This window comes from Arachis hypogaea, chromosome 9 (genome assembly GCF_003086295.3).
Source record: "Arachis hypogaea cultivar Tifrunner chromosome 9, arahy.Tifrunner.gnm2.J5K5, whole genome shotgun sequence".
NCBI lineage: Eukaryota > Viridiplantae > Streptophyta > Magnoliopsida > Fabales > Fabaceae > Arachis > Arachis hypogaea.
In genome coordinates this window covers 492,416-514,974 of record NC_092044.1, presented here as the reverse complement: position 1 = coordinate 514,974, position 22,559 = coordinate 492,416, and the positions used below count along the sequence as shown (strand labels likewise).

Here is a 22,559-nt window from a genome sequence, read left to right as displayed (position 1 = left end):
CAGCACATGAAAAAGGAAAAAGAAAAGAACAAAAGATGATGAAAAAAGGTGAGAGATTCTTGGATTACCTTTTATCTTTTATTTACTTGGTCTGAATTGGAAGACTGTTGTTTTGGATTATTTGTTTATTATTCACTGAATGAAGCATATAATATTGGATATCCCTTCCACCTCTATTGCCATTAATTCACTATTCATTATCCCTTTTACTTCTCTCAATTTCTCTTTTTGGTGCAACAAAGTTATAGTAGTTGGCAATTTGGTCATATCAGGCTATGTCATTATTCTTGAAGAGAAATCTAATTAAACGTCAATGAAAATAAAATAACCAAAAAAATGAAGGAGCTGAAAATAAAAAAAACAGATACACACACATCCATATATGAGACAAATATGATGATTTAAATTATCTTTTTTCAGATAAAATAAACATTTTATTTATGATCATGACTACTTCGAATGAGTGAAACACATTTTATAACGTCAACGATATTTAATATTTTAGTGAAAATTGCAACTATTTTGTGAAGACTAGCCACTCTCATGTTTCGTTAAATAGATATTTTTTATAAGTCCATATCAAATCGCCATTTCAATATCATTGTACATTCAAATTTTCATTTGCGGTGGATTTATGGTTTTGTGAAAATTAGAATCTTAATTTCTTTACAAATCACAAGGCCATTATTATTTTATTATCATCAACATCACTAAAGGCATGGTCTTAGATAAAGGTTAAAAATAAATTAAAAAAAAAAGCCAAAAGAGAGTTTACAAGCTAAAAATTTTGCGAGAAATGAAAGGTTTCAGAATTGAGATGATTGCAAAAAGAGGGAGGTGGCAGTAGCACTTTACACGTGTTGAATATTAACGCGACAATAGAGAGAGAAGCAGTTGTAAGTTAATGCGCGTTCAGAACTAAGAAGATCCAATGCGATACGATAAGAACAGAAACACTAGTGGATAAGGGGTTCCTTCAGATTGGACACGTGGCAACCATGCAACCGTCATAGCATCTATATATATCTCCCTTCACTGCTTATCTCTTCCGTTTTATTCGGCACAGGCTTATCAGTTAATTTGCAATTTCTTTAAATGTAATTCTATACGATAAGAACATAAACACTTACTGCGTACTAAATGCTTAACATATAACCATTTGCAAAACAAAATGTAACGTAACAAATGGTATTCGTTTGATTATAAATTAACACTATACCCCAATTATTAAGTTACTAGTCGTGCATAGATTAAAATGTACTCGTGGGAAGATCCTTCGATATTTCATACCTTGCTTCATCCATAATCTTTCACCATTATTTCTTTCTCTTATATTTCAGTATGCAATCTCCACATGGTCTAGTAGAAGAGATACAAGCAGAACTTGAAATACACTTGTTTCATAACATTGTAGCTAGGGTATATAAAAGATGAGGCTCAAATAAAACAAAACGAAATAGCATCTCTCCCGGAAAGAAAAATGAACAATAGTAACAATACTATATATCAGGGTTACGGGGGTCATTTCATCGCACTGAATCCTTAAAAGGCACAAGCTTGTATAGATGATGGGTATTGAAACATCAAACATGGTTCCATAATTTTAGAGATGTTCTTTCACGTATTGTTCTAGTCATCGATCACTGGTATTGCTAAGAAATAAAATTGACAAAAGAAAATGGCCAGAGGGGTGGTTTTAGCCGTCCATGTAGGTGTCTGCCGTGCTTGCTGAACCATTTGTTTTTTACCTTTCACATTTAGAGACCCGAATTTAATGTACAAAGTCAATAGCCCCCATGAGCAGCAGTAGCATCGAATTTTTTTTCTCCCCCAACAAATTTACAATCCCCTATTGAGAATCAACATCCTGCAAATATGGATATTAAAATATTACCCATGATCGTCTCTGTGCTCGCGCCAATCACTGTCTAGTCAGGTCTGAAACTCTTCCCTCACTTTTGTTCTGTTTGCTCTGAACTTTTATCAGCTTCGGATGGTTCCGCAGACGACTGAGGCGGGTCTGCATCAGAAGCACTTGGATTCAAAGGAGTTTTGAACTGAATCAAGATCATGGTCATGTTATCACATCCCTCGCCACCGGCTGTTGGTGCTAAGCACCTGTCGAAAACCATCTCGCACACCGCAGATAGTTTATTCTCCTACATATTTCATCATTTTATATCGGTGTCATAACAGATTGCAATTATGACAATCCGCATGCTGTGGCCAAATTAATGTTCTCTATAACATAAACAAAAGTAAAAGCCACAGAACTTACCTCCTTTAACTTGTCATGTATGAAGTCCACAAGTTGTTGGCTTGACATGCAATCCCTACACATATAACAGGTTATATAATAGTTTGTTGATGATCAATAAAAATTAAAACAAAAAAAAAGGGAAGACTTTCTAGGAACTTGGTAATATCAATGGAGTTCGTAGACAGAAAATTTAAATAGCCAAGTAGCGTACCATATCCCATCACAAGCTATTACAAGGAACTCATCATCGTCACAAAGCTCAATCTGTTACAAAGAACAGGGAAAAGAAAATTCAAAAGAGCAAACAAAATGGCAAATAACACAATGAGGGATGTCAGACGAAAAAGAAACTCAAGTCATAGAATTCCTTTTTCAAATAAATATATTTCTTTCACCCATCAAACACGAGGAAACCAGAGAGACATGCAAAAAAAGGTGCTAATCGTGCCATAAATATTTAACATATAATGTGCTGAGCAATACTTACGGAAGTTATGTCAGGTTCAGCACTCACAATCTGTTTCTCAGCAGGCAAACGTTTGTTCTGCTTGAATTCTATGTCTCCTGTAATTGAGGGAATTTTTTATTACAAATTTTTGGGACTAATGGAAGGAAAACATTTGTAGAAAGCAACAAGTAAATTTTACGATAGTAATGAACTCTCACATTTTCCCTTACAAACTTTATAAAAACAAATTCCTATTACCGATCGCTCTAGCCAAGTTTAAACTTCCATTGACACGTCCAACTTGGATGAAACCACCAGCATTTAAAATCCTGTCTCTCTCAGCCTCAAGCTCGGGCTTGTGATCCTTAGACAAATTGTGTGCCTGGAAATAAAACTTCATTAAAATATCAAGAATATAGATCATGCTGAGTAGCAAGCTATGCCGGTTCAACCTCAATCATGAACCCTTCAAAGCAAAAGGAAATAAAATGTGCTACTTATAAATGTGCAAGCTTATCCATATTGAAATATCTATCTCAGAATACAAAAGGTGTACTCTGAATTAGCAATCTTTACCACCAGAACTCTCATCAACCATATTCCAATACCCTATATTGCATGCCTAGTAAATTTGAGACAATTAAAAAACCACAAAATGAGGTCGAAGTACCTGGCCCTTCCTTGATAATACACATCTAGAATCACCAGCATTGGCGACGACAAGTTTGTTTCCTCGAATGACAGCCACACAAGCTGTACTTCCAGAGTTTGGTCCAGTGAAATCAGAATGTGGTCCCTATTTGCAGCATAGCTTCCTCAGTTTAAAATAACGCATTTTTTTACAGTAAGGATTCGAGACCTAATGATTTTTATATGTAACTTGCAGTCATTTATTCAGAAAGGACCTTCGGTTAAATTCACAAGCTTATATTCCACATATCAAAAGATTCCAACATACATGCAGCATAGCTTTTATTTCATTTATAAATAAAAGAGCAAAGTAAGAATAACAAGCAGAGGTGGAACAAGAAAGCAAAATGGGTTCATAATCCATTACCTCCTCAAAAGCCCAATCATCAGAATGGTCATTTGTTTCACCACTCCTGGGAGACCATATAAACCCCTCTAGCATTCCAGACAACTTTTCTATTTTATCTCCCAAGACTGCCAATTCTCTCCACCCTCTTTGTCCGCGCATCATCTCATCCATTCTGCCTCAATATGAAGGGAGAAAAAAAGGGTACAACTTTAACAAAACTATTTGTCTCAACTCCATATCCCACTTTTGTTTATTGGGCAGAAAAACCATCACATGTATAAAAACTTAGATAAAAAAATCATTTTGATCATGAAGAGGAAAAGTATACGTAAGAACTTAACACTCATTCCCAAAAATTTGGCAGTTCAGGTGGTCACGGTTCCAATAATTTTACAAGCATAAATGACTACACAAACATTCACATGCATGGCACTTTAAAACACTTTGTTTTGTTAATACTTTTAAGACATAAAGTACGTGAGTAAAAATACGAAACAAATAAATGAAGATTAAAGGGGTTTTGAAAATTCCAATAACTCACAGGAGAAGTAGAAAACAGAGGGAAGTAGAAAAGTGTTTTTAAAATTATTTGTAACTGCACATAACTTCTAGGGATCCAGCTATATTTGTATCTTGAAGAGACCGGGATGCCAAACCTCCCCTGGGGCATGTAAATTAGATAAAGTAAATTATCTAGAGCAACAGTTGAACATCAAGTATTTCAAGCATGAGCATAGTCCTACTTAGTATTTTGTTATCTATATTCCTACCTGACAATCTCATCGCCATGCTTTTATCCGCATGCAGTAAGTATAATGAAAATTCTAAATAAACAAAACAACAAACAAAATAAAGAATAAAAAAAGCACCTAAGGAAAGTTTTCTGTAAGGATGTGCCTATATCTCCAGCTAAGTAAGCTTCATGCTTAAGCATTTGTTGATGTAGATACTTGGCACAGAATTTGGAAACTGCTTTGCCTGCAAATAGGAAAAACCATATAGAAAGATATTAGAACGAGAAGTGAGCCAATTAATATGCTATATATGTTGGTTCCATCACAATAATTTTGAAATCGTTAACACCTAAAGATCTCCAAGTTATTAAGGAAACTTTACAACAACAAACAACAACAACAACAACAACAACAACAACAACAACAAAGCCTTATAATCAATACTAATTAAACTGGAATGGGTCAATACCGAGAAAGTACACCCAAAAACATGGATAATATGTTCCCTCCTTTTTTTGTTGCCTTTTTTAACATGGATATCAAAACAAAATCCTGAAGTTGAAAATAAATGAAATGCATGAAAAAGACATTAGAGTGTGCTTGAATGAGGTAATTAAAGGAGGGAAAGTAATTTTAGAAAGTATTTAAAATTCTTAATGGCAAATTCAAAGGATTTTAATGATGGATTTTAACTATTAAAAGGAAGAATTTTAATTCCTCAACAGAGAAGGAATTTCGATTTCCCCCCTCTCTCTACCTCACTTCAAAATGCATTCATATGCATTAATTAACACTTATAAATAATATATGATAAAATCAACTGCATATTTTATTAATGAAGATAAGCTAATTACCTCAACCAAAAAAAAGACCAGAATTGAAGGGAATTTAATTACGGCATTTAGATTCCCTTATATTTGAAATAAACTGAAAATTTAAGAATACCCCATCCAACAGACCCTTAAGGTTCATAAGTGGATTGGAAAAGCATTTTTTTTCAAACACAACTATGGTTAACAAGCATCTAACAAGAATGTACCAAAAATGTTAAGTATACAGCCTACATGGATCTCTGTTTGTAGAAAATGGAAATATGTTGGAATTATGAATCAATATATAACAAGGAAATTATTAAAGAAAATAAGAACAAGAACCAAGAAAAAGAACAAGAAGAAAGAAAGAACAAGAGAGGAAGATCAATCTTACAGCAGTGTTTTACATACCCTGAGAAGTTTACAAGTGTTATAAATTGTAATTGTAATCAATACCTATATATATGATGATTGGGGGAGAATGAGAACCATAACAACTTTTGGTTTCTCTTGGCCTCTTTATAATAACTACTCATTATAATAACTGCTTACTAACACTAAACCAGAAATATATTTTTATTTCTCTTATATTAAATTTAAGTTAACTATAAATAAGAGATATTAGGACAAGGTGGAACATGAAGCATATAAGGTCATGAAAAGTAAATGAAACTTGATCGGTACATGACAGAGAACACAACAGCTACAGCATGTGTAAATGAAAAGGCCAGCCATGTTTAGGTGGATTCCAATGGAGACATCAAAATGGAGAACCTATATTACAATAATATTGAATGTCTCAGGACCTTCAGTGCACTCAGTGTTCTAATTAATGAGCATGGATCCAAGTTGGCATTAAAATGATATATGTCACTGAATAACTCAAGAGTTAATACCCACCTCCATGGCCATCATAAACACCAAAGAAAGATGTAGAATCATCCAAATCTGGATAAGCTGCATGCTGGCAAGTAATAATAAGAATTAAATTCTATACTCTTCACATTAAAAAAGATTGTAATACTAACACTACGCTACTTAGGTAAAAGAGAACCAAAGTAAAGTGGTAAACCATCCACACCATATATGCAACTATTACTTCCAAAGAGAGGCAAACTCTCACGAGTCTTCTAGGTATACAGGAGGGCAATTTTATCTCTCCGAATTTTTAGGTAGTATACGGGTTATTTGTTACTTAAATCTGATTCACATCAATAGCTGACTAACAAAACTTTTATAGAAGAACTACAAATAAGTGATACCTTTGCACTCTTCATCATAGCAGACCAATGATCAAATAAGGTAATCTGTAAAAAACGTAAGACACTAATCCTTTCACAACGTTCTCACAGTATCAGAAACTTAATATCACTATTTTATCAGTCACTAATATGCCAAACACTGGACATAGTGCATGATTTTGATTTCCTTTACACTTGACTATCTGATAGTACGGCTGAAAACCCACCCTACTTTTGTGTACAATGTTTTGAATCGCAGTGATTCTCTGATGTCAAGAGGCTTAAATGTGCAAGGCTGATACATAGACATACACTAATCAAATTGCCAACTGAAAACTAACTTTTAACTAACTTCAACTACCTAATTGATGCAAGAAATTCCACCAAATGAAATATTCAAAATAAAAATGGAAATCAGATTCTACGATATTATATTATTGTATTTACAAATTATCAATTAACAAAATAAAATAAAATAAAATAAGAGACTGAAAGAGAAAAGAGTAGTTAGTTACAGCATCTTCCATGGAAGCACGCCAGCCCTGCATGGAAGACAGACCATACCGAAGCTTGTCGTTCTCACCATCTTCAGATGCCTTCTCTGTTTTCGGCGTACTCAGATATATCCCCATCACAAACTGCAACAACCAAAAAAAATGTTATAATTTGACAATTTTTCTCTTTAAATTAGTGGTTATAAAAAATAAGAAACAATAAATCACAAGAATACGCATCATTCCAGGGGAAAAAAAAAAGTCAAATCTAGTTCTAGCCATACTCTTTTTACAAGATGCGGTTCCGCAGACAACGGCGATATTCTAAAACGTGATTCAAACAGAGAAGAACCAATGCAATTTGCAATGTAATTCGGTAAAAGAAAATCTAAAAAATCTAGAAAATATAAAATCCAATGCGTAACAAGAGCAGTAATTTGAACGAATGAAGAAGCATGGAAGGTATGAATCAAAGTTGGAACCAAACGCTAGAGTGGTGTAAAAAATGAGGATCTAAAAAGCACGAGAGGGAATTGAAATCAGAATAGGAGAATAAGCAAAAATAGAAGGGAATTCAGGAGTTAGGGTTCGTTGAAACACTCACTTGCGTTAGAGAGAGAGAGAGAGAGAGAGAGAGAGATTTGAAAGTGTGTGGGGAATGGAAGAGGAAGAAATAGCAGAACAGAAGAAAATTGAAACGCTTGTTTTCTTAAACCAGCGGCTGCCACGTGTTTCTTTTCATTCTCCCATTTTTCCTCGATTGAAAATATAAAATTATCAACATGAGGAATTTTTTTGCATGGACCGATTGAAATTAAAAATTAAAAATAATTACAGCTTTATTCTATCTATATTGAAACAAAGGGCATATGGATCAAATAATATCCGCATATCCGTGGTAATTATTCGTCTCCGATCCGAATTTTATGGATATTATTCGATCCGCACTATGGTAGGATCGGATTGCGGATTTAGCAGTGATATCCGCAAATTTGTTTGATTCGCAAATCCGTATATCCGCACATCACATATAAATAACATAGTTTAAGAAAGTAAATCTTAATGTGATATGAATTTTAGTGTGTTATTTTATGAATTTTATGATATTTTTGTTTTTAATTTTTTGTGTTGTACTTCAAGTTAGAATAACTAAACTTAAATGATGTGTTATTATTTTATTTTTGTTATTCAAGAGAACTATTATTGATAATATTTTAGAAGTAAATGAGTTTAATCAGATAAAAAATAATTTTTTTGGATATTCTTTTACAAAAATAGCCAAACAGAATCTTAAAATAAAATTTTTTATTTATGCGGATATATCTGATATCCGATCCGATCTAATCCTCAAGTATGCAGATCGGATCGAATCGAATCCATCTTAAATGTGAATATTGTATCCGATCCGATGAGTGCAGTGCGGATCGGATAGAATTTCAGGCTATATCCGATCCGATCCGATCCGTGTGCAGCTCTATTAAAACATCTTTTCAAATCTATAAACACATATATTATAATATTTATTAGAATTATACCATGAAAAACTAATTACCTCCTCTCTTTTTTTATCTCAATAAAAATTTATCCCTATCTTCGAGTGTATGAACAAAATAATATTTTGGTGTCTTTTATAGGGGCTATTGTACATTGAAATGCATGATAGAGAAATAAAATTAAGATTACATTTATATTTTAAATTATTTTCATCTTCGTTGTTAACTTCACTATTGTTTTCTTCTATAATTCAAATAGTAGGTACACTTTATTCATCTCAATATCATTATTGATGTTATGATTGTTATCTTCAACGCCTATAAAAAATGATAGGTTCATCATTGAACATAGGTAAAATTATTCGCCACACCGTCAAAAACTTAAAATAACATAGAATTGTAGCCAACATATAATTTAGTTTCTCAAGAAAAATTACTCTATTAATAAAATATTGGATAAACTGAATTTTACTATACTGTAACCATAAAATTACCAATTTACTTCTAGTGTTGGTATATGATTAATCAATAATATAAATTTTACTAGAAAATAATTCATATTTATTTATTTTTATTGTTATTACTTATTAGATTAGATTCCCTTGGTCCTTATCCCGAGTGAAGTTGTTCTTGTAATCAATAATGGACCTGAGTTTATTATTATAATAAAAGAAACTTTCAAAGGCGCGTTTGGTTTTTGTTTTTCTTTAAAGTTAAGGTTACATAATTATTATGAGTTTGATGTTGTTTAATAGACAGATCTAAATCATCAAATGGGAGACATCTCATCGCTAAGTATATTTAAAATGTTAGATTAGTGATTATTGGAAGTTAATAATATAAGAATTGGTCCACTCCCAAGTGAATGATAATAACTATCTTAGTTGCTCTACCTTTCATTAGTTGTCGCTTTCATTGGTATTCCACTATTCCATCAATTTTGAACTGTGTCTCACCCCGGCATATCAACTTGAACGAAATCAAAACTAGCAACCGGATTTTACATTGAGAACATAGGTTTCTACTTACATGATCCAAGTTCCACATGATAAAATGTAAACTCAAAACGTAATAATATAATAATATAGAAGAATTCTTCTATCTTATTCTTTTTTTTTTCCTCGTTAGCTTTAACGGTGAAGAACTCAAAACTATCATGGTCCACAAGACCATAACTCAAGGATTTAGATCCTCTAAATTTTAAATTTTACTTTAAAGAATAAAGTGTGATCTCTCATATTTTTTTTGTCCCAACTATGAAATAAATGATAAGAGATCACACTTTATCCTCTAAAGTAAAAATTCAAAATTTAGAAGATCCAAATTCTAACTCAAGTGTTTCCGAATTCCGATGTAGAAAGTTCTTCCAAAGCATACGAGTATGTAGTCACTTTTTGACTTCTTAGTAAAACTAACTTGGGACATTGGCATTCAAATTCCTAGGGTTGTTGAATTCAGATACCCACAAGCTAGTTTCTGCAGACTGAACAGTGATAACAAGAAAGTGAAATGCAACTCCACTTTCACCAGTTATTAATGGCAAAGCACACGAACGGATTGTGACCCAGTTTAAAACTTATGAGATAAAATACAATTAAAGTACAAACAATACTTCTATCTAGATGTTCTTCAGAAATAACAACTTAAGTCCTTATGTTCTGCCTTACTGTCTTACATCTACTAAATGAAAAGGCATATAGCTTTCATTTCTTTTCCACAAAAGGAAACACCAACAAAGTCAAGTACCTAACTTATGACACTTTTATCAACCGATCGTAGCAAGCAGAATGTTTAATTCTTTTCGGTATTGCTCTCCAGCTCTCTCCTCAGCTGAAGAGAGAAATCATCACTGACATCATCATCATCCCAATCATCCTCCCACTGTTGGGTCACTTCCTTGCCTTCCTCTATAGCATCCCACTCTGTAAGTAGTATAAAAGACAAGTGAAATTATAAGCAGTAGAATATGAGCATATGGAGCAGAATTGCTGAAGCTCCAAGTCCCCAAACCAATAAGTAGTAAAAGCAGACGTAACTATCAAAGACCTTTGAAATATCATTATTACCGGATGAACGAGAAGTAGCAAAGTTATTAAATGAATACTGATATTTTTAAGAATAACGAGAAAGACAATGAATGAGGAACAAACTATTTGGCATTGTAATTACAGCAAAATGGTGAGTTTATACACACAAACCTTTGAGTACAGTCAAGGTCGGTTAGTTTAGCAGAATTTAGCCAGATTAGTTTCCCAAGGTAGCTGATTAGTTATTACAAAACGGCTAGTCTAGGCACACTAACCTTTGAATATAGTCATGGTCAGTTAACTTGGTAGAATTTAGCTAGATTAGTTTGCCAAGGCATCTGATTAGTTATTACTTAGTTACTTCCATTTATTTTTGGTCTAGGCCGCAGTAAACAGACTCTATACATCGAATAATCTAGTTCAAACTAGGTCAATGCACTATGAGGGTATCATTATCCCAAACCTATTTATTCATAACACTCTAACCCTAAAATAAGTGTCAAATCACCTTTACCAATCTGCTTTGTTTGAATCTTATTATTCTAAAAGGTTGTATTACTTTATATTATTCATAAAGTCACAGAATTATCTAAGAAGCACACACTACATTGAGTTGTCATTTCTACATGACAAGCACATTGCTAACGGCGAACCTCAATGATATTCATCCGACACACATGCCCATCTTCTGTACAGCAGTGTTTTGATCAAGACGCAAAAAACCTCGTTGAACACACACCAATAAAAGACCATTGCATCTAATAGTATCTTGACCAAGTTATCAAAAACCTCTTTAAATCTCCAAACATGCCCTGGCATGCTTGGACACCAGGATACAACCCAGCCCAGCCTCAGTTATTAGAATAAACCTTTGTTTTTATTAGTAGACTTATCAAGAACATTTTGTCGGAAGCATCCTGTCTTCTTGCTTTCGCGACGATAGACATAAAGGCATGATTAGTTCCACTTCACACGAGGGTCGAGGGGTAGCAACACCTCAAAGCTATTCATAACTAACCCTACACCTCTCTTAGAAGGACCAAGAGTCATATCACTAAATCTCATTTTAATTCTTTTCATACCTTCAACGCTCTTTATTACTCTAACTCGTGCGGTCTTGCCCTGTTTCTCAAACACTAGGCAAAACCTCGGATGGATTTGCAGCAATATACTAAGAATCATTCCACTGTCATGGTTTAAATCTTATTGGATTAAAGAAAGCCTCTCCACAATTATGGATTATTATCATAATAACAAAATCCTCAAGCCACAACCATAAATTCAAAATAATGCTTCAACGAATTTGATAAAAAGGAAACACTAAAACACAATCATTGGCTAAAATTGAAAAGAGAAACAAACAGATCGAAAGAATGAGGAATATGGATTTCACTAACCTTCATTGATTTCAAACTCTTCGAATTCGTCATCGTCTTCGAAGAGATCGATCTTGACGTCCTCAGTGGCTGCCTTTGTTTCCGTCGCCATGGTAAAATCTCAACGTGCGCTCAATTCGAAGCCAAAACTGCAATTGTTTGATGAACACAAAAAGGGAAAAACAATTTTTTTTTATTAAAAAAAAAAGACCGAAAGCTCAATTAATAGTAATAAGGTTTTAAATAAAAAGAATTTGCGATTAGAAGTGAGGAATTAAGGTTTGTTGGAACACTCACTTGAGTCGTAAAGAGGATCCAGGAAGCGAGGAAGAGAGGGATTTGAGTGTGTTTTGTGTGAGGAATTAGGGTTTGCTGGAACACTTGGTTTTTTTTCTGAAGTGTGGTTTGGAATTGCTTATTTGAAGGGTAGCTTTGCTCGTTGGAGAAAGTATCTGGTAGGTTAATGGTTAATTTTTTTGGATTTGGATCCTCTAAAAGTTTGAATTTCATTTTATCGAGTAAAATGTGATTTTTTATTATTTATTTTATAGTAAAACCAAAAATAAATATAAGAGAGAAATCATTCAAGAATAAAAGATCATACTTTACCCTCTAAAATACAAATTTAAAATTTAGAGGATCCAAATTTAATTTTTTTTATCTTTAGTTTTAAAGATACGTAGTCATTTAAAAATAACTAAGATGTTCGCGGGTCGGATGAAATCGATTTTATCCTTATTCAGATCCAATTTTAAATATATATTGGGTTAATGGGTTTAGACTCTAATTCGATCTTAGACTTAGTAAAACATAAATATTTTCGAGCCACAACTATACTGGATCCAAACCACAAACTGATATTTATATTTAAATTTAAATTTGTAAAAATTGAATTTTTAAAGCTTTAATAATAATTTATAAAAAAAATTATTTATGATGTACTTATTAATAAAAAAGAAATTTGTTACGAAAAAGTTAATATTCATTTTTAAACTTAAATTTGTCCATAAATTCTAATTTGATGCTTCTTTGATCTATTTTTAATTCAAGAAATGTGATTAAAAATAAAATAATAAGTTTATAATTAATATAACATTATCTTAAAATTAATTTAAACATATATACTTTTTTTAATTATTATAGAGTGCACATAGGTCGGATGAAACCGGGTTCGCCTTGACTCAAATCCGGCCTGAAATAATGACAAGTCTATTTTTGAAACTCTTATTCAGTCATAGATTCGATGAAATCACACCAAATTAACCCCTAAAATATTTGGAGCCGAGTCGGATCATATACACCCGTAAAAATAACGATAAAAAAGTATTTCACTATTTAGACAGTTGAGCTTGCTAAACTAAAAATTATTTTGTGTTAGCATGTTGATTTTTTTTTCACAAAAAAAAAGAAAAAGATGTTTTAGAAACACATAGATATTTCAAAAATACTATCACTCCTAATATTTGAATAAAAATATGATAATTATTATTTAATTATACATTTATATTATTTATAATCAACAAAATATATATATAAAAGGACATGGGCTAATTTTTTATAAATGTCAAAATAGTTATTAAATATAAAACTAATTTAATTATATTATTTATAAAATTTAATTAAAAATGTGAATGAAATTTGATTATATTAATTATAACTTCGATTCTATATTTTTTAAACTAGAAAAATCATTTTAATCGTGAAACATCATTTCGTCATATCCACATTCATTCATTTTGTTTTTAGGTGTCCACCACATTCGTTAATATTGGATAGTATATGTTTGACATTGTTTGTTTACAAAGAAACCGATTTCTTATTCACTATTTAAATAAACAAAGTGAAATTAGGTGTGAATTTCTAAGTTATTCTCCCCTGACAAATCATCATATGCTCCTTGTTACAATGATCTTTGATTTATGTCGACTATCACTCACTCACTTCTGGAAAGCTATTAAGACCTATTATTGGAACAGCATCTCATTCCCACATGATACCAACATATAAATTTCAAAGAACAAAAGAATGAACACCAAATTTTATATTGAAACCGCTTGCCTGAACAATTATACCCCTCAAAGGGGTTTCTACTTTCTGTTTTTGAAAGGAAAAAATAAACAAAATCATTTCCTTCTTTAAAATAAGTCCCTATGAAAAACACTGACTACTTAGAATTAATAGCTTCAAGCTGCCTTCGGAGTTCCTCAAGGTCCTCGTTGTCAGTAGTTGGAGCTTCAGAAGTCGGTATGTTCCGAAAATCATCCGCGACAGGAAGTTCATGAGTGAGACCTTCAGGCAATATATCTACAACATATATTGAGGAGAAGTTGTTACCAGATTTGATAATAATTGGAATTGAATAGTGGAATTAAAACAAATGTTGAAACCTTGGTGAATAGAGAGACACATCGACTAAAAAGATGTGTATAACCTTGAAAATTTACTTTTGCAAGATGAAACATATTGCGTGAAAGCGTTTTTATGAAGGATATAGATGATAAGACGAAAGTAAAACTCCTCTAGCCAAGAGATTGAAAAGATTTCTCATGTAGCTGATTTAATAAGGAAACCAACATCAACATCTATAAAGCCAGTACCACAAACTAAAAAAACTGTTGCACAGTTTTATCTTTACTTCAATCTTCATTCAGCACATGAATATAAATTTTAGAAAAGTATCAAGTAATACCTGAACTTTTGGCACTAGAAACATCTAGTTCACAATCATCAACAACACTGAAAATTCAACCACAAGAATATGATCACTACATGAGAACGCTAACATTTTTCAAGAAGGAATCAGATTAACACATAATAATGTGAAGAAGAGGAACATAAAAAGAGTATTAAGCACCTAATATTCCATTCATTGTCAATGTGAAGCGGACCCTCTTCGGTTGACGGTGCTTCAGCTTCTAGCTTTGCTTTTACTGCAGCATCTCTTGCAGGCTTTGCGAGAATGTACTCTTTCTGCATTAACATTTATAGTTTAATAATTCGACTATAATTATATATAGAACCAAATATTTGCAACAATGGGCTGACTGAAAACATCTTACCTGTCTTTCTAAGCATGCAAAATTTGAACATTGAGGATTCGGCTTCATTTGCATGGTAGGAAAAAAGTCCTTGAGAGAATTATATCCCTATATATAAGAAAACAATAATGGGGATGTCAACATAACCAAATTTCTTTTTGAAGACTATAAAGTTTTTTACCCCTCTATACGTTAAGAAGAAAAAAGGAATAATCAGCTCTATAAGACAACTCAATGAGGAGAAGAATAAAGGGAACATTGTTGTAGGTGTGATACTTACCAAATATGGAGAGACTTGACCAAAACCTAACAAGAATTTGAGTGTGTTTTGCACTAGAAGTCCGGCAACAACCCCCTGAAAAATGAAAACAAAATTTAGAATGCCAAACAAATAAAGTGAAAAACATGTTTTAAACAATACTCTAAGGTTAGTAGAAAATGCCATATAAGTGTTTACTTAGAACAGTTCAGTCTTTTCGCGCACCAGATTCAATTATAATAAGATGGATTTCCATAAAAACTTGTTGATGTTTAACTATACACAACAAAAGCAAACATGAGGGCCGGAGGATTATATTATACCATAGTTGTTGGTAAAGATGCAGCACAAACCCCTTCACGCTTGAGTGTACGTTCATCTACCCCAGATGCAACAACCTAAGAGGAAAAACATAATTGTATGCTTTCATATTTTTGGTACATACTGCATAAAAGTTTCACATTTGAAGTAACCCACGTGTACTTGTATATGACAACAATTTAGTTGCATAGTCCACACTAATTTAAGAAAACATTGTGGTATAATAGACCAAAATTGTTTGAGCTCCTGGAACTTTGCATATTATGATTTATGAGGTTAATTAAACTTGACCCTGTCAAGGTGAAATAAAGAATAGACATACCAAAGGAGGTGCGCATGCAAAACATGCAGTTTCACCAGGAATAAGTAGCTGAATATGACCAGAGACAGCATCCTCAGAAACACCTGTTCAATTTTTATACTTCAATTGAGTTTCCACATGAAAAGTGTAATGATCATACACCTATACAAGCAAACCTTGAAGATTTGAATGCTTACCTGACTCCAACCAGGTCTGGCTCAATTCATTACAAGCCTGCAATTCAAGTAGAAATCTGTTAGACATGACAATTCGCCCACCCAAAAATAAAGGACAGATTTAATCATCTTAGATTATAATACCTGGTTTACAGCCATTCTTGCTTCATAATTATCTACACAACTTAACACAAGATCCACACCACTGCCTTGTTTGGAAGTGCAAAATGACTTATTTTTTAAAGATGACATGAAGGTTTCAAAGCCCTCCACTGTTGTGATATTCAACGTATAGCTCTAAATGACAAGGAAAATAAACTGTCAGCAAGCAACTCGTCTTAGTAACACTGAAATATGGAATGAACCAAAAAAGGCTATAAACATTACAAGATACTTACCTCAAGCAGAACATCAGGGTTGATATCTGAAAGAGTTTGTACGGCTGCATCTGTCTTTGTCATACCAACCTGGAAAGCTAGAACGGATTAGTTAATGTATGGGTTATGTAAACTACCAGAAGCCTTTGAATGTAAACTACATAAATTTTGCATGTGCATATATCTGGCACTCTGGCAGTTATTGCAATCATCAAAATTTATGGTTTGCTCCTAGAAATTAAAAAACAGATCAAATACGTAATTCTGTAACCTGATCTGGACGAAAGAATAGCCTATTCATGTTTGCAAGCTCTACTTTGTCATAATCATACAGCAATAGTCGACCTATACCGCATCTTGTTAGCATTTCAGCAGCAACACTTCCTACCCCACCTATTCCAACAATGGCAACGGAGAATTCCCGTATCCTCTCATAGTTCTCCACAATACCCATTCTCTGAAGTGCCATAAGCCTACTGTACGGATTGCTGTCTACAACCTCAGCACTCATATCCTGCAACCAACAACACAAACTTTTAAATGCTATTATCCTAATTAACTAAGTAATTGAATTATATGAGATGATAAATTTAATTTATTTAAGCAATATGTGCTGAGCTACCACAGAGAAACTACCTTAACTTTGGAGCGCCGAACAGGTTCAGACTTGGCAAGGCTTGCAAGATGCTCAACACGCGATTGAATCTTCGAAAACGGAAAGAAAAAAAACAAACATGAAAACCAAGATAACTAGAATGCAAGGCAAAAATAATATTGAATAATTGAAAGAAGAAAAAATGCCGCAGAGATTGGGGATTATATAATACTTTAAGGAGGGAAGCATGGAGAGATGGATCTGGAAGGGATTGGTTGAGAGATTGAAGATCCGCCATCAACTGTTTCAGCTCCACCTCCATTGTTTATAGTTGTCTTCTTCTTCTTGTGTCTGGATTTCGGATCTGAATTGAAATTGAGATTGAAATTTGAATCCCAAACGCAGAATTGAAAAATCTTGAGCTGAACCCGCACCACTCTCAGTGCCGCAGCTCCGTTAACTACAGTGTTGGTGTAACTCGTAAGAGTTAAGACCAATGACTCAACGCGACCACGCTCAGCGTTTTTGTTATTAGTTGATAAAAAATTTTGCGATTATAACTTAAGGAAAACAAAAATATAATTTATTTAAGTAAAAGATTGTTGTAGGTTTGGGATTCTGTTTGGACTTGGGCTTTTTGTTGGTCCAGGTCTTAATCCCAAAAAAACGTTTATAGATTTATGGGGAAAATATTAAAAAAGTTTTTGAAGAAAACGATAAATTCGAAGATCTTTTATAGAATGTATGTTTAATATTAAATGGTCAAATTTATTTTTAAAAGACTATTTTTAATTTAATTTTATAAGTTTATTGCATTAGTAATCAATTAAGAAGTTTAGATATATATTATTGAGTTAAGAACTTGTTTAGATGAGTTTCTAAAAAAAAAGATCTTTTTTTAAGTTTTTTTTTTAATTTTATAGAAAAATAAAAGTATTTTTATATTTGGATATTTCATGTAAAAAGATTTTTTTTATCTATCAATTATGTTTAGGTATAACAATATAAAAGTACTTTTTTATTTATTTATTACATGAAAAATATCTTTTTTTTAAGAAAAAAATCTTTAAAAAATATGTAAATTACAGCTTCTCAAAAAAATGTTTTTTTTTTTATTTTTTTAGTGTTTTTACTTTTACTATCAGAAATTTGCTAAACACGTTAAAAAATAAAAAAATATTTTTTCATTAAAAATTGATCTTTTTTTTATCCAAAAAATGGCGCACAAACAAGCACTAAATCTTAAAGTAGTCTCTAAAATTGTACTCAAATTTCAAAATCCTAAAATTAATAATTACCCAAATTTATCCTCAAAGTTGCATTTCAGAATTCATAGTAGTCATGAGACATTTTGTTAGGTACCAGACAAATGACACAGCAAAATATAGAGATGAAAAATTAGAAATTTGTATAAAATATGGAAACAATTGAATAACTTTCTTTGAGAATTACTACTTCTCTCTCTCACAAGGAGACTACAATAACACTCTCTCTTGACAAAAGGAGAACACACTTCTAATTTTAGAAAGTAAAAAAAAAATAAATAAATAAATAAATAAATAAATAAATAAATAAATAATAACTAAATAAAATGAAAGGTAATAAACAATCCTAGTTTATAACCTTAGGATTTTAATGGTTGAAAAAGAAAAGAATTATATACCTCTAATTGATGGATGGTTCATATTGAAGAGACTCACCTATAAATTGAGTTTTTCTTTAATTCATTTCAATCAAGTCATCCAAAGAGAATAACATAATATTTCTTTGAGTAGTTTTCTTCTATATATATAGAGAGAAGTGTGTTCTCCTTTTGTCAAGAGAGAGTGTTATTGTAGTCTCCTTGTGAGAGAGAGAAGTAGTAATTCTCAAAGAAAGTTATTCAATTGTTTCCATATTTTATACAAATTTCTAATTTTTCATCTCTATATTTTGCTGTGTCATTTGTCTGGTACCTAACAGTGGTATCAGAGCCAAAGGTTGCTGATTAAATTTTTTTTTCTCCGCTGCGAGTTACCGTCTAAAAAAAAATGGCAGCAAAGTATGAAATTCCGAAATTCAGTGGGAGTAATTTTTCCATATGGAAATTGAAGATAAAAGCCATTATGAGAAAAGACAATTGCGTGACAGCAATTGAAGGTAGACCCACTGGAATTACAGATGAAAAATGGAAGGAGATGGACAACAATGCTGTTGCAAACTTACACTTGGCACTAGCTGATTCAGTTTTATCAAGTGTAGCAGAGAAAAAGACAGCAAAGGAAATTTGGGATGCTCTCACCAAATTATATGAAGTCAAGTCACTTCACAACAAGATATTCTTGAAGAGAAGACTTTATACTCTTCGAATGAGTGAATCCACATCGGCAACGGATCACATCAACAATCTAAATACGCTATTTTCCCAACTCTCATCGTTGGAATATACCATAGCGGAAAACGAACGTGCAGAGCTCTTACTTCAAAGTCTACCAGATTCATATGATCAGCTTATCATTAACTTAACTAATAATGTTTTGACTGATTATCTTTCTTTTGATGACATGGCTGCTGCGGTTCTTGAAGAAGAATCTAGGCGCAAGAATAAGGAAGATAGATTAGAAAGCTCAAAACAAGCAGAGGCTTTGTTGATGACAAGAGGGAGATCAATGGAGCGTGGTTTCAGTGGGAGTCAAAGTAGACCAAAGTCACAAAGTAAGAAGCAGGTCAAATGCTACAATTGTGGTAAGAGAGGGCACTTCAAGAAAGATTGTTGGAATAAGAAGAGTATAGAGAAGGTTCCAGAAGGATCAAGTTCTCAAGGATGTGTTGCGAGTACCTCTGATGATGGAGAAATCCTGTATGGCGAAGCAACAATTGGTTCTAAAGGCAGCAAACAGCTCACTGATGTTTGGATTGTTGATTCAGGAGCAACATGGCACATGACTCTTCATCGTGATTGGTTTTGTACATATGAACCTGTCTTAGAAGGATCTGTGTTTATGGGAAACGATCATGCCTTAGAAATTGTTGGAATAGGTACTGTCAAAATAAAAATGTTTGATGGTTCTATTCGTTCACTTCAAGGGGTAAGACATGTGAAGGGCTTGAAGAAGAACTTGTTGTCGATTGGGCAACTGGATGAACTTGGCTGCAAGACCCATATTGAAGGTGGGATCTTGAAAGTTGTTAAAGGAGCTCTTGTGGTAATAAAAGCAGAAAAGATTGCAGCAAATCTATATATGCTTGTGGGAGATACTTTGCAAGAAGCAGAGGCATCAGTTGCTTCAACAAGCCAAGAAGAAATGACGATGATATGGCATTGCAAACTAGGCCACATGTCAGAACGAGGTTTGAAGATTCTTGTAGAACGTAATCTCATTCCCGGGCTCAAATCGGTAAACTTACCGTTTTGTAAGCACTGCGTTACAAGCAAACAACATAGATTGACGTTTGGTAGATCAACTGCTTGGAGCAAGCACATATTGGAGTTGATTCATTCTGATGTGTGGGAATCGCCGGAGATGTCCCTAGGAGGAGCAAAATATCTTGTATCATTTATTGATGATTACTCTAGGAGGCTATGGGTGTTCCCGATCAAGAAGAAGTCAGACGTGTTTGCGATGTTCAAAGAGTTTAAAGCAAAGTTAGAACTTGAATCTGGAAAGAAGATCAAGTGTTTAAGGACAGATAATGGAGGAGAATATGTCGATGGCGATTTTCTAACATTTTGCAAGCAAGCAGGTATTCAACGGCAATTCACAGTTGCATATACGCCTCAGCAAAATGGTGTAGCAGAGCGAATGAATCGGACTCTCCTAGAAAGAGCACGAGCTATGTTGCAAACTACAGGTTTAGCTAAGTCTTTTTGGGCAGAAGCTGTTAAAACTGCCTGTTATGTGATAAATCGGTCACCATCAACTGCAATTGGGTTGAAGACACCAATGGAGATGTGGCAAGGTAAGCCACCTAATTATTCTTCTTTACATATATTTGGTTGTCCTGTGTACGTAATGTACAATTCCCAGGAAAGAACAAAGCTGGACCCAAAGTCTAGAAAATGTATATTCTTGGGTTATACTGACGGAGTTAAGGGGTATCGCCTGTGGGATCCCACTGCCCGCAAGGTAGTTGTCAGTAGAGATGTGATATTTGCAGAAGATGAATTGCAAAAGGAACAAGAAAATGACAGCACTGTTAAAGATATAACCACTGTTCAAATAGATGAAAAATGCAGAGAAGGTGATCTTTCTGAAGCAGAACCACAGCACGAAGAACAAGAAGCAGAGGCCAATGACATAGAAGTTCGTCGATCCACTCGACAAAGAAGAACACCATCATGGCACTCAAATTATGTTTTGACAAACCATGATGCATATTGTCTTTTGACAGAAGATGGAGAACCAACAACTTTTATGGAGGCTATGCGCAATCCAGATGCTTCTATGTGGATGACAGCAATGCAAGAAGAAATTGAGGCATTACATAGGAACCATACCTGGAAACTTGTTGAACTTCCAGCAGGTCGGAAAGCCATTGGTAACAAATGGGTTTACAAGATCAAACGAGATAGTAATGATCAGGTGGAACGATATCGTGCAAGATTGGTTGTCAAGGGATATGCTCAGAAAGAAGGTATTGACTTCAATGAAATATTTTCTCCAGTGGTGAGACTAACTACTATTAGAGTAGTTTTGGCTATATGTGCTGCATTTGATTTACATCTAGAGCAATTAGACGTAAAGACTGCTTTTCTTCATGGAGAACTTGAAGAAGAGATATATATGCTCCAACCAGAAGGTTTTGAAGAAAAAGGAAAAGAAAACTTGGTTTGCAGGTTAACTAAATCTCTGTACGGTCTAAAGCAGGCGCCAAGGTGTTGGTACAAGAGATTTGATTCTTTCATTATTAGCCTTGGATACAACAGACTTAGTTCAGATCATTGTACTTATTACAAGAGGTCTGGTGATAATGATTTCATCATTCTGCTGTTGTATGTGGATGACATGTTGGTGGTAGGTCCCAACAAAGATCAAATCCAAGAATTGAAGGCACAGTTGGCTAGGGAGTTTGATATGAAAGACTTGGGACCAGCAAACAAGATTTTAGGGATGCAAATTCACCGAGACAAAAAGGATAGGAAGATTTGGCTATCGCAAAAGAATTATTTGAAGAAGATCTTGCAACGCTTCAATATGCAAGAATGTAAGCCAATTTCAACCCCACTTCCTATGAATTTCAAATTATCCTCAAGTATGTGCCCTAGTAGTGAAGCAGAGAGGATGGAAATGTCTCGAGTACCGTATGCATCAGCGGTGGGAAGCCTTATGTATGCCATGATCTGTACAAGACCAGATATTGCTCAAGCAGTTGCGGTAGTAAGTCGATTTATGGCAGATCCAGGTAAAGAGCATTGGAATGTTGTTAAGAGGATCTTGAGATACATCAAAGGAACCTCGAATGTTGCATTATGTTTTGGAGGATCAGAATTCATTGTCAATGGATATGTCGATTCAGACTTTGCAGGTGATCTTGATAAACGAAAATCTACTACAGGCTATGTGTTTACACTTGCAGGAGGAGCTGTAA

At 33.5% G+C, this 22,559-nt stretch overlaps 3 protein-coding genes across 4 annotated transcripts; all 3 read right to left on the bottom strand.

Moving 5' to 3' along the window:
- Positions 1-1,535: 1,535 nt before the first annotated feature.
- On the bottom strand, positions 1,536-7,776 carry LOC112709721 (probable protein phosphatase 2C 60). Of its 2 annotated transcripts, none has more exons than XM_025761623.3 (11): positions 7,633-7,776; positions 7,050-7,172; positions 6,194-6,257; positions 4,617-4,725; positions 3,766-3,919; positions 3,379-3,504; positions 2,967-3,090; positions 2,748-2,824; positions 2,472-2,524; positions 2,279-2,333; positions 1,536-2,159 (listed from the first exon to the last, which is right to left on the bottom strand). In XM_025761623.3, exons 2-11 carry the CDS (start codon positions 7,164-7,166, stop codon positions 1,953-1,955), a joined length of 1,086 nt encoding a protein of 361 aa, XP_025617408.1. In that variant the 5' UTR covers positions 7,167-7,172; positions 7,633-7,776; the 3' UTR covers positions 1,536-1,952. The 2 variants fall into 2 exon arrangements, with proteins under 2 accessions (XP_025617408.1, XP_025617409.1); XM_025761624.3 differs by having other exon boundaries at positions 7,313-7,715.
- A 2,302-nt stretch (positions 7,777-10,078) lies between these two features.
- Positions 10,079-12,408, bottom strand: LOC112709720 (protein DELETION OF SUV3 SUPPRESSOR 1(I)). The gene is made up of 3 exons (XM_025761622.3): positions 12,222-12,408; positions 11,946-12,073; positions 10,079-10,443 (listed from the first exon to the last, which is right to left on the bottom strand). The coding sequence occupies exons 2-3, from the start codon at positions 12,034-12,036 to the stop codon at positions 10,313-10,315; spliced, it is 222 nt and encodes a 73-aa protein (XP_025617407.1). The 5' UTR covers positions 12,037-12,073; positions 12,222-12,408; the 3' UTR covers positions 10,079-10,312.
- A 1,539-nt stretch (positions 12,409-13,947) lies between these two features.
- On the bottom strand, positions 13,948-17,549 carry LOC112709719 (ubiquitin-like modifier-activating enzyme 5). The gene is made up of 13 exons (XM_025761621.3): positions 17,224-17,549; positions 17,033-17,101; positions 16,668-16,910; positions 16,418-16,486; positions 16,164-16,316; positions 16,041-16,077; positions 15,865-15,947; positions 15,545-15,619; positions 15,243-15,317; positions 14,984-15,070; positions 14,779-14,894; positions 14,614-14,660; positions 13,948-14,228 (listed from the first exon to the last, which is right to left on the bottom strand). Exons 1-13 carry the CDS (start codon positions 17,311-17,313, stop codon positions 14,089-14,091), a joined length of 1,284 nt encoding a protein of 427 aa, XP_025617406.1. The 5' UTR covers positions 17,314-17,549; the 3' UTR covers positions 13,948-14,088.
- Between the last annotated feature and the right edge of the window lie 5,010 nt (positions 17,550-22,559).